This window comes from Podarcis filfolensis (genome assembly GCF_964270895.1).
Source record: "Podarcis filfolensis genome assembly, chromosome: 6".
Classification (NCBI taxonomy): domain Eukaryota; kingdom Metazoa; phylum Chordata; class Lepidosauria; order Squamata; family Lacertidae; genus Podarcis; species Podarcis filfolensis.
This window is the reverse complement of record NC_139609.1, coordinates 67,970,255-67,982,680: the sequence shown is the minus strand read 5'-3', so window position 1 is coordinate 67,982,680 and position 12,426 is coordinate 67,970,255. Positions and strand designations below refer to the sequence as shown.

At 44.8% G+C, this 12,426-nt stretch overlaps 1 protein-coding gene and 1 long non-coding RNA gene across 5 annotated transcripts in view; one reads left to right on the top strand and one right to left on the bottom strand.

The window, feature by feature from the left end:
* Nucleotides 1–3,730: 3,730 nt before the first annotated feature.
* On the bottom strand, nt 3,731–11,214 carry LOC310764203. Of its 2 annotated transcripts, XR_014549060.1 has the most exons (3): nt 10,807–11,214; nt 6,889–9,077; nt 3,731–6,033 (listed from the first exon to the last, which is right to left on the bottom strand). It is a non-coding gene; the product is annotated as an uncharacterized lncRNA (long non-coding RNA). The 2 variants fall into 2 exon arrangements; XR_014549061.1 differs by lacking the exon at nt 10,807–11,214 and having other exon boundaries at nt 6,889–9,472.
* The window catches only part of DENND2D (DENN domain containing 2D), a gene marked incomplete at its 5' end in the record, with an annotated part of 32,958 nt that continues 31,558 nt past the window's right edge, over nt 11,027–12,426 (top strand). For all 3 annotated transcript variants that reach the window (XR_014549027.1, XM_083617455.1, XM_083617454.1), the window contains one exon: nt 11,027–11,510. Coding sequence is in view for 2 of the 3 variants with exons in the window: in XM_083617455.1 (XP_083473581.1) it covers nt 11,027–11,510 (484 nt within the window). The remainder of the gene's footprint in view (nt 11,511–12,426) is intronic.

Sequence of the window (12,426 nt, the reverse complement as noted above, 5' to 3'; positions counted from 1 at the left end):
GTCATCTTTGGAGATTTCCATGTATTGGGTGTTGATAGCAACCATTGATCCTTGCTTCTCTGTTGCAGAGGCTGCCTCACTCCTATGAACCGCACAATCCGAGACAGCAGCTGGGAACTGTAATAAGGGTCTGACGCATGGAAGTGCTGCCAAGCAACCAAATTTTGTTTTTTTGGATTCACATCCAGACATACAACCTGAGTAACAGGTCAAATTTGTATTCCTATGCTCTGTGTCAGATGTACTATTAAGTTGATTGACGGACTGAAGGCATCACTTTCTGTTTATATAAAGAAGTAAATGCAAATCCTTGGCTTGTTTCTGATCTCTGTTTCAGGCTGTAGGTGAACGAAAATGATACTTGCTGACATCTGAGGACACTCAACAAGACACCCAGGTATCAGTACTAACATGTGAGAGGCAGTGTATTCAAAAATAGTCTTTTTATAAGGTAGAGAGAGAGACCGCAGCTCTGGTCACTTGCCGAACTCATTGGTGAAACGCAACTCTAATGGGTATTGAAAGAGCATATTCTTGCTCTGCTGAGACCAGACACTCCTTTTAAAGCATGTGGGAGAGGAAGGCTCTGCGGTTGTTAAAGCAGGGAATTGCTTTAGCAGTACCCATCAGAGCAGGGCAGGCAAATCTGTGACCCTCCAGATGTTGTTGGACTACAGTTCCCATCATCCCTGGCCATCAGCCATGCTGACTGGGACTGATGGGAGTTGAACAACTTCTGGAGGTCCGCATTAGGTAAAAGGTAAAGGGACCCCTGACCATTAGGTCCAGTTGTGGACAACTCTGGGGTTGCGGAGCTCATCTCGCTTTATTGTCCGAGGGAGCTGGTGTACAGCTTCCGGGTCATGTGGCCAGCATAACTAAGCCGCTTCTGGTGAAACCACAGCAGCGCATGGAAATGCCATTTACCTTCCTGCCAGAGCGGTACCTATTTATCTACTTGCACTTTGACGTGCTTTTGAACTCCTAGGTTGGCAGGAGCAGGGACTGAGCAACGGGAGCTCACCCCGTCGCGGGGATTCGAACCACCGACCTTCTGATCAGCAAGCCCTAGGCTCTGTGGTTTAACCCACAGCGCCACCCGCATCCCTCCACTTCTGCATTACTCTTGTCTTTTTGCTGAAGAGGAAGGCTGGGACAGGTGTTGTGTGCATGTATGGAGTGTGGGTGAGAGAGACAGAATGGCTTGGGAACTGTTTCTGTGACTACAGTGCCTGAGGCCTTTGTGTGTTCACTTTAGGAGGAAGTTGCTCCATTCTGGGATTTCAGATATTTCCATTGTGCTTGTAGATTAACTAATCCTGATTTTCACCTTTCCATCTTTAGATATCTCCATGTTGTTAATGAGAAAGTGTCCCACTTTCAGTAGTGACAGTAGAAGTGAACAATGACTGCTTCAGCAAAGCATTCATTTGTAAGGGAAACAGCTGCCTTTGTATGGACCCATCATATCCATATATTGCGGGATAACCAGCTTCATATAACCAGTATGCTTGAGTTAATTAATGCATGAAGGGGTTAATGCTATAGAGTAAGCTGCCCTGCCAGGCTTAGCTAGGTCACATAAGGAGTACTTAACATGACAAAGGGAAAACTAAATAGGGGTGTGCATTCTTGAAATATGATGCCATCTGGGCTGCATTCTGAAAACATCCAAGCATGCTTCTGTGTTAATCACTAAGCCCTAAAACATTAAAATACTCTCAAACATGAAGCTGACATTGCTGGATCAGAATTGATAGTATGACTAAGGCTTGCATATATATAAAAAGGCACAGACCGATGTTCTTCCTATTTCTTGGCATGACATATAAGACAGAATTGATCTTATGCGTACAACCTTTAGTTCATGTAACGTGAAAAACAGAAGAAAAGCCAAGCACTAAAATGCATTTTAAAAGAAAAAACCTATTCACTTATACATGACCTTCAAAAAGCCAGCACAAAGAAATACATCTTACAATGTTTCCAAAATACATAATTTCTTCAAGCGTGCATCCTCTCCATTTTGTCCTTCATTTAGGCAACTCTCAGTGTGTGCATATTGGAGTTATCTAGAAGAATCACTTGCTGACAGACCTAAAGGGAAGGGGAGCATTTCTAAATTGAGATCTCTATCCCTGTCATGTACGCAAAACAATGCTGAAACAAAAACAAAATCAGTGACTTTTTCTTGGCTAGGAATTTTCAAGATAACGGAATAGGCAGGGAATTTCAAGAAACTTCGAGAACCAACACTTAGTCTTGACACATTTGCTGAGGAGAATAGGAGAGGTACACTTAGATTTCAGAACAGGGCTAAGTTGTAGAGAAATCTTCTAAATGGAACTATTTATTTATTTATTTTGTATAACACAACTGTTCTCTGACAACTTCTCAATTTAAAGAAAATTAAAATAGAATCAACAGTGCTAAAATAGAATCAAATATATAAAAGCAACATTAGGGCAAAATTAATTTTAAAAGCAGAATAAAACCACACAACAGCATAAAACCAAGGTGCGGATGTTAGGAACCAACTAGGGAAAAATAAAATGGTCCCCTAAGAAAAGCCCGAGAGAAGAGAGGAATCTTCACTTGCTGTAGGAGATTCTAGGCAAGGGTCTCTGAGGGGAGCATTTCATCACCATAGTACCGCCACCAGAAAGGCCCTCTCTACTTCTTCTATATTATAAACCACTGGGATGATGTGGGGTTCACAAGACATGTCAACCAGATGTGAAGGATCACCCATGTTTCAAAAAACCAAGTTCTGTAATGATCTGTGCATTTTTCCTCCTGGTCTTGCAGATCCAGAACTCTTCTCTGTCCAGGTCTAATATTAAAGTAATATATCCACTGTGGCAGCTTTCTTTGCATTGAAAAGCAAGGTGTTTTTCCCCTCCATTTGGGGAGATAGACCTTGAGCGACCTTGAACAACTGACCCTCCAAGTGAAACCCAACCTACCATGGGTCACAGTGCTCTCATGCAAGAGCACTATATGCTCCCCATGTTAATTGGTGATGGTAATGGGTGTCATTGGAATTTCCACCTTGGGCTCCCAAACTCCTTGCACCAGCGTTAGAGTGGAAACCTCCAGCTTAAACCATAACAGATGGGCAGGAGATATTGAAGGATGCAGTTCCTTTTACTCATTGACAGCCCAGCTAAGGAGGAAGAAAGGTTGCTAGGGGGTGCAGATCTCACAGAGTCTATAAATGCTCCAGGACTCTGCCAAAGAGAATCTTGGCAGGAATGTGAGGGATGAGTTTCACTTCATGGCCTATAAAGCCCTTTGGGATCCTCTGGGGTGAGAACTGCTGGAATGCACAGGATTCAAGTTATCACCCAGCCTGTAAATCTTTGGGATCCCAAGGGAAATGGGGTGCTATATAGCTTGGGAGGTTAGTCCATAAACCCTTTTAAGTATCTGGCTGCGAGTGGAAGTGCCTTGCTGTGCGAGGTTTACTTTAAATTTTCACAGCTTGTGAAGCCCCGAAGGATCTTGCAAAAGGGCACTTGACTTCCCAGACAGACAGTGTGTGTCTCATGGGGGAATTTAAAGCTAAGCTTTCCAGTTAATATTTTCATGCTGGTCATTATTTGCCTGCATATTAGCAGCTCAGTTTGTTATTCCTCCTTGGTATAGGCAGTGAATCTCTACCTGTCCCAGACTTTCCAGTTGCTGATATATGTGGAATACTCATAAAACATGAAAGCACAAAACTGAGTTTATTGGAAACTGTCATTAGTATATTTTTTGTTATTATTGATTATAACAATTTATTAACTCGTTAGAAAGATGTATAAACTGCTGAAATCACAAACAAAAACGAGTAAGATAGTTCTAAGAAAAAGAAGGAAATATTCAATATTGCTCACAAGTGAACTCGTTTTGAGAAAGCCTTTTAACAACAAAAGGTTTTAGCATCTCACCAAATGTATATGACGCTGTCATCTAAACATACTGTAAAAACATATAAAGCAGTTATAACCAGACGTCAAGTAACCATTGTGGAAGGATGTATTCTTAATTGCCTGCATGGGCCTGGTGGAATAAAAAAGTTTCCAGCAGCTATTTAAAAGTTGGCACAGAGCGTGTCCACTGAATCTCTCATTGACAAAGCACTCCACAGGACTGAGCTGATGTTTCTTGTTGTCAAAGGAGCCTCACCAACTTGTAGAATAACCGACACTCCTGCAGATGACCTTAATGATTGAGCGGGGATGTAAGGGTTCTTAGCATCCTATGTTTGGAGACCAGGGCTGGCCCACTCATGAGGCAAGCTGAGGCAGCCACCTCAGGTGGCAGGATCCACAGGGCTGCAGATCCAGCCTCCACAGAATGCATCATGCCCCACCATTGTGTTCCTACGGTGGCCGATCAGATTCTTATGGGAAGCTACAAGCACTAGTACTCAAAAGCTTCTGATACTGCAGATGGCATATAGCCAGTCTGAATAGCCACAGATAGCCTTGTCCTCCCTGAATTTGTCTAATACTGATTTAAAGCCATATAAATTGGTGGCTATTACCCTTATGACTTAGTAGTTTTAATAATAATCATCTCTGGTGCTATCGCTACCCCATCCTCATCTGCTCTGTGGGTAGGGAGCTCAAAGAACTTGCAATGTACACATGTATCTTATCCCCGCACTGAAGGGTCTCTCTCACAGTATCCTCTCCAGCAGGGCTAATTTTGTCTGACATGTGTGAGTTTGTAGGATGCTGTGTAGTTTTTGAACCTACCAGTGAAATGCACAAATCCGTCAAGGTCTGCAAAGTGAGAGCACGAAAGGAGAGAGTACACCCCCACCAAGATACCTGATACTGCGAACTCCAGAGTAAACTTAGCATGGCCTTTTGGAAAGTACTCCATGTGGCGAGGCACATAGTAAATTACTGCTTCAAATGCCAACAAATACTTAGGGATTATCAGAACTTATTAAACAAGACTTCCAAACTGATTGGGCAAGAAAGCTTCCAGCCTTAATTATCTCCTGGCAAACCTATGCAATGGCCGACACAGCCCCCACTGGGAACAGAGATGATTTATTGTAATCATTCTTCCAACATGGAAATAGCTACATGTGAATGAGAATTTCACAAAGTCATTGAGAACGCTGCAAGGTATTGAGGGATACTAGAATTTGTCATCACTGGGACAGACACAACAGTCATTCATAACAAGCTCTCCAACAATGCCTAATGAGAAAGTACAGCTTCTGTTTTAGTTGCTTCTGTGCAGTTGTGTATGTGTGTCAAGCTTACCTGTCAACTGAAGGCATTCTAAGGCCACCGTAGCCATGAAGTTAATTGTGCAGGTGCAGTTAACATGCACATTTCTTGTTTTGTAAATTGCAGCTTAGGGGGAGCCTAAACAGTCTCAGGACAGGGGTGGTGTGTAAATAGAGGTTTTTGCTGAAGTGCTTTTTGTTGGGATCATACCAGGGGGAGAGAGGCTGCATACACACCTATCCATTTGCGGCATAAAAATTTAGTTTTTCTCAATATGGAATAGTTTGTTCTCATCCTTAGCATGCTAATTTCAATCTGTATTGATTCTGGATCCTGCTATCCAAAAGGATGTATACGGCTACTTGATATGTATTTCAAAATCCTTCCCGATTAGGATATCCATGTCTTTTCCTCCTGCAAATACCCCAGGTGAGTGAAGAAGGAAGTGGCGGTTGTGATCTTGGTGCATGTGAACTTCTATTTTGTAAACTGCTTTTGAGGTTTATTTCTACAATCAAGCGGTATGTAAATTTTATGAAATTAAATAAATAAACATGTCCCTTCACATGTGGAGTAATGCTGAATCGATTTGCAATCAGCTCTTATTTTCAGAATGGAACCAGCTTCTCAAGAAGTGTTTTTCAGGGGCAAAAAATATGCAATAGATCAGGACTGCACTACATAGGAAAAACAAGTACTCAGTCTCTAAAATTTTGGAATAAAATGTCACACGTAAAAAAAATCAGACAAACTCCTCATTCTCCGTGAACCTGAGGCTGCTCAGGTTTCCTTTTGCCTGCAATTTACATAACAAAAAGCAAGGAAGCAATTAGTATCATGCCTAGTTTGGCCAGAGAAGCTGAATAGCTACTAGTATATTTCAGCTGGAAAAATCTGCATTTTGGGGAGGGGTGAGATACTGTGTAATAATAATACAAGCAAACAACTGTTATGACATCTCAAGATGTTTCCATTACATAAGCACACCAGTTTCCCTTTGGCAAATGTCAGAGTGATGTTGCTGTTGCTACAGAAATCTCCTTTTGAATTGTATTCCATGTGGGGTAGAGAAATGCTACTCATGGTGGCTTTAGGTAGAAGAAGAGTTTGGATTTGATATTCCACTTTATCACTACCTGAAGGAGTCTCAAAGCTGCTAACAATCTCCTTTCCCTTCCTCCCCCACAACAAACACTCTGTGAGGTGAGTGGGGCTGAGAGACTTCAAAGAAGTGTGACTAGCCCAAGGTCACCCAGCAGCTGCATGTGGAGGAGTGGAGACGCGAACCCGGTTCCCCAGATTACAAGACTACCACTCAACCACTACACCACACTGGCTCTATGGTAGGAGGAAGAAGGGCAGCTAACAGATTCCTCATCAAGGTGAGACAGGGACTGGGGAATTAAACTCTTACCTTTTGCACGCTACATTTCAACTACACAAAAGCTTGAGGGTTCAATACACAAACACACACCTCCATCCTCTATCCAGGTACATAAGAGGCATCATCAGACTTTAAGGGCATTTATAGCCAAGCAAAAGCACTCAAGGATGTGGAGCAGGAGCAGTTAGAGTGGGGCCTGGGGAGAGGGAGAATAGTCTCTAGGAAGAGTCTCAAGGGCATTCAGCCCTCAGACTTGAGGTTCCTCACCTGTGTTGTACAACCTCTGGCAAGAGGGCCTCCACAACCTGCTCCATCAGCACTGCTTTCCTTACATTGTCAGATAATAAAAGTACACAGGCACCACCTCAGGTATGAAGCTCTTCCAAAGGCAGTGTTTTGCTTCAGGATGGTCTTAACGCAGCAAGGAATCCCTTTGTGCTGTTCCTGCCAGGAGGGCCGAGGGTGCCTGTTGAGGTATATGGATATTGGCTGATATGAAGTTTCTTTGTTGTTATCCTGACACCTAGTGGTAGGGAAAAAATCTGCAACAAATCAATTCACTAAGTTAACTTTCAGATCATGCCTGCTTACTAGATGTTCATCCTTATTTGTTTGCACAAAGGCTGCAGGGAGACAGGTTAGATGACATTGAGGTTAGCTGAATTAAGCATTTGTTCTGGTTTCTTTGTGGGAAGTTTATAGAATGTCATGATACCCCATACTTTCTAGTGCATTTCCGTATCTTTTGCAGGGAGTGGGGAGGATGCTGGTTTGTTGCACAAGAGCACCAAACTTACTTTAATCAGTTCTGGCTGGGGGGGGGGGGGAAGCCCTGACTAAGAATAAATAGGTGCTGGCATTTGAGCACCTCTTGAGTTTGCGAGGCTAAATCCAAGAGTATAAACCTTCCTATGAAAAGTAACAGAAATAATTGACCAGCAACAAGCAAGTGGCAGATGAGCCACTACTAAATGCAAAATAACGTTGAATTGCTAATATAACCGCAGTTATAATCACACAATTTACTTAGGAGTTGCTGTGAATATCCCCAGAAATACTGACGCGACATATTGGAGCCAATAAAAAAAGCTGGGGATTATTAGGAAAAGTACAGAGACTGCTTTAGAGTGTATAATTAACAGTGAACAATGAGACTTTAATTTATTTTGGCATTTATACTCCACTCCAGAGAGTTCAAGGTGGCATACACAGTTTTCTCTCTCCCCATTTTATCTTGATAAAAGATTCCTGCACTGCAGAGTGTTGGGCTGGATAACCCTTCCAACTCTATGATTCTGTGATTAACCTTGTGAGGTAGCTTAGGCTGAAAGATAGTGACTGGCCCAAGGTCATCCAGTAAGCTTTATAACTGAGGGGGAATTGGTACCGTCTTCTCCCAGGTCCTGCGGCAGCATTGTAACCATTACATTACAGTGGTACCTCGGGTTACATACGCTTCAGGTTACAGACTCAGCTAACCCAGAAATATTACCTTGGGTTAAGAACTTTGCTTCAGGATGAGAACAGAAATTGTGTGGCAGCGGCACAGCAGCAGCAGGAGGCCCCATTAGCTAAAGTGGTGCTTCAGGTTAAGAGCAGTTTCAGGTTAAGAACAGACCTCCAGAACGAATTAAGTTCTTAACCCGAGGTATCACTGTACACTGGCTCTCAAATACAGTATAGCAGTACCCAGTATAATACAATAAAATGTATAGTGGAGAATGTATAGGAACAACCCAGGAAAAGTTAAGCACTTCTGCTGATTCACTGGGAGACGGAGCGAAGCACATCAACCATTGTTTCACTTTGGCTTTACTGTCTACAGTTTTAGCACTTAATAATAAGCACCTTAAATACTTACTGCAAGGTAACTATTAGGGCATAGCCGGGTCCGTTCTTCAGCAGGGACCACTTTCCCTACTTTCTCTTTGGGCATCGTAGAATAACTATGACTGAGTATAATCGCTTTACATCACATACAACATTCCTTAATGTTCCATAGAGCGGGTGCCAGGGTGAGACCATGCATGCACTTTATGGGTGTGAACTTAATGAATGTCAGTTGCTAAATTATAGTTTCAAGGACTTTTGAGTGACCCCAAAGCATTCCCAACCTGCCACCTGTTATCTATTTACATAGTCTGAGAGCAAGTCATTTCGTCAGGGAGAGTACAATGTTGACAGAAAATAATTACCCGGCTTCTGCTGATGGGCTCTAGAGAAAATGTCTCCCTTCTGATTGTTTCTTCTGAGAATCAACGGGGAAAGTGACCTTGCTGTATGTTCCGTTGCTTCTTTGGCTACCAGCCCAGTCAGCACAAGAAGCGTCCTATGAGGGGACCATTCTTCCTTTCACACTGTGGGTGGCTGTTATTGTCTCCCCAGAAAGGGAATTCAGGCCAATTCTTCAAACTGAAAACTTCAGCTGTACTGCCCATACAAAGGGGGTCCTTTTCCTAGGGTAGCAGAGCATAAGAAACGTTAACTCTGTTCATGAGACCAGTCCTATCATTAGGCTAAGTGAGTCAGTGGAATCAGGCAGCAGATTCTGGGGAGCAGCTAGCAGTAGTGAGGTAGTGGAGAACAGAACTGTGTATTGGTTGCCTGGGATGGTGCACTAAACTAGCTTGCTGCCCTCAGGTGTGGTGGAAGATGCACCAGGGCTGAAGTAAGATTCAACTACCAGTCCGGTTGGCTTAGGTACATGCAATGGAGAGGGGTTGCCATCTTTTCTCTCAATTCGGGCAAAAAAATTACTCTGATTGGTGTCCTTGTACCAAACAGAGTTAATTCAGATGTTTTCAACCAATCACATTGCAGCTGCCACAGTTCTGTTCTGAGAGAGAAGCTTGGCCAGCACATTAAGGTAAAAAGGTAAAGGATCCCTGGATGGTTAAGTTCAGTCAAAGGCGACTATGGGGTTGTGGCGCTCATCTCACTTTCAGGCTGAGGAAGCCGGTGTTTGTCCACAGACAGCTTTCCTGGTCATGTGGCCAGCATGACTAAACCGCTTCTGGCGCACGGAAACGCCATTTACCTTTCTGCTGCAGCGGTACCTATTTATCTACTTGCACTGGCGTGCTTTCGAACTGCTAGGTTGGCAGGGGCAGGGACAGAGCAACGGGAGCTCGCCCCATTGCATGGATATGAACCGCCGACCTTCTGATTGGCAAGTCCAAGAGGCTCAGTGGTTAGACCACAGCGCCACCCACTGGGAAGCACCAGTTAGATTGTGTTAATTTGGTTAAAAAGCATGGGAGGCAACTATGACAACAAGATTGTTTGGTTGATTTGCTGTGCTGAGAGAAACAGATTTCCTTCCTTGCTGCAGAAATAAACCCACCTTTTCTCTCATATGCTAGCAAATAGCCTTTTTCTTTCTACACACCACCCATTAACCTATTATTTCCCTTTTTCAGCCCACAGCCTTGCTCTCTTTCCCACATACCCCTATGTGCACATCTGTGTCAAGTCTTCTCTCCCTATTTTAACTTCTGCCTGTCCTGCCCTCTGCCCCACAAGCCTCGGTGGACAGTCACCCCTGAACATTACTAATGCAAAGTCCACCCTGGCTGGAACAAACCATAAGAGCATTTATCCACATGGCAAATTTAGTCTGTCTAAACCCAGCATTGTAAAGTTTCTTCATTCATTCAGATATATATGTTACATATGTGGCTCCCAGAGTGGAAGATCTCATCCAAGAAGCAAATAATTACAACCAGATTAAAGAGAGTTCATTATAAAACCACAGCACCAAAACAGACAGAATATGTGGATTAAATAATATTAGACACAGCCCTTCTTTAATGCACCAGAACGCAACAAAACATATTACTTTCATTATCAGTGCGTAATTGGGCATATGGCATAAGGCCTTGGCTGGACAAACAGATTTGCAAACTAATCCTAATCCAAATACATGTTTAGAAGACTATCTTCTTGTAAGAGACTGGAATCCTTTGGGAGTTTGCTCTGCTTTAATCTCCTTTAATTTACCAGTTTAACTCCTGAAAGCAGCGCTTTCATAATTGGAAAATTAAGGGAGACACAATAGAGTCTGAATGTCTATGAAACCCACATAAAATTGTGCATTTCAAGGGTGTACGTTTTCCCAGTGTGTGCAGTTGGGAATTGAGAAACTTACTATTGTGCGTGTTTTCAATAAGATTGATCTTTTCTTACCTTTTATAGCTGTATTTTTTACTGTATTATGTGTTTGTGTAGTAAGCATTTGTTTTCTGCTCCGTAGACTGTATTTCATGCTTGTGTTGTTGTTGTTGTTGTTATTATTATTATTATTATTAAAAACACGTTTTGCAAAACCACCTTGCTCATAGTTTCTTCGCAAGCCTGCGAGTTATTAAGAAACTCTGAACACCGTTGGAAAAACGGTTTAGAAATAATGCCAAGACGAGACAAGCGCACCGTCTCCGGGCAGCAGAAGACACCCACGTGCGCGCGCGTACTCGTCGAGTGGGTTTGGACTGCGCCCTTTGCCTACAGGAAGGCCCTGGCCGTCCAACTAACCAATCCGGGCAGGGTCCACCCCACCTCTGCTCAGGTGCTCTCCCTGCGGCCTCCAGGGGATGCTGCTCCCTTGGCTGCTCCGCTCTCGTCCGCCGGGGAGCGACGGGGCGCCGCCTCCCTCTCCGCGCAGCACCGGCTCCTTACGCGCCTCTCAGGTGTGCGGCGGCGCCGAAAGCGAAAGCGCGCCAGGCGGCAGAGGAGGAGGAGGAGGAGGAGGAGGAGGGCAGAAGCTGAGCGCCCGCCGAAGAAGCAGAGGGCGGACCGGCCGCCCGGGGAGTGCGCGCGGCTGCGCGCCATGGCGGGGGAAAGCTTCGTGCGTTTCTTCCGAAACAGCCTGCGCCGGAGGTCGTCCAGGAGAGGTGAGCAGAGCCGCGGCGGCGCCCTTGCCCGGGCTTCCCCACCCGGCGACCCCTGTCCGGCCGCCCGTCAGCCTGGCGCCAGTCCCGGGTCTCCTCGGCGCCTGGCTCCCGCGCGCGTCTTTCGGAGGCAACAGGTCTCCCCGGTAGCAAAAAACAAAGCGCGCGCCCGACCCCCCCCCCCAGGTATCTGCGCGCGCCCCCGCGTGTGAAATGCGGGGTGGGGGTCCATTGCCACTTCCAGCGTGAACTTCGCCGCCAAAGCTTCCAGGAACAGACCGAGCGAGGCCCGCCCCGGGGGGGCAGCCCAGCCAGCGCTGTTCCCGGACGCCTGGAGAATCTCGGGCTGGCTCTCCAAGAGTCGGAAAGTCCCCAGGCGTGCTTGGCTCTGGGGAGGGAGAGAGAAAGCGCCGTTTAAGCATACGCTGTGTGGGGAAATGGGTGTAACTACCATGGACATTTCGGGAATGACCCCGGGAAAGAGCGGGAATCCCAAGGAAGGGCGATCCCTCGTTGGAGTGCTTTTTTAAAAAAGACAACACGGAAACGCACGGCTCCCTTATCGACGCATTTGCAGTGTGTTTTCTTTAAAGTCGTCGCTGCTGCTTTCAAGTGCGCGTAGGATTGCAGCCTCAGGCTCGTTTTCACCGTCAAGGGGTGCAGACAAAATTACGTAAAATGGGCTAGTTGCTTCTTATTCCCCTGATGCTAATAATGGGATATTAAAATAGGAGGCGGGTGTTTTTTTTAAGAGCACTACTATGCATGCTTGTGAGGACAGGAATCTAATTATATTTATAATTGGAAGTACCAGAGCAGATGGCTTTTGTTGTTCTGGGTTAATTAAAGCAGAGAACAAAAGCACAGCCTGCCAAGTTATCATTGCAAATGATTTTTAAAGGTAGCCTTTTTAGAATAT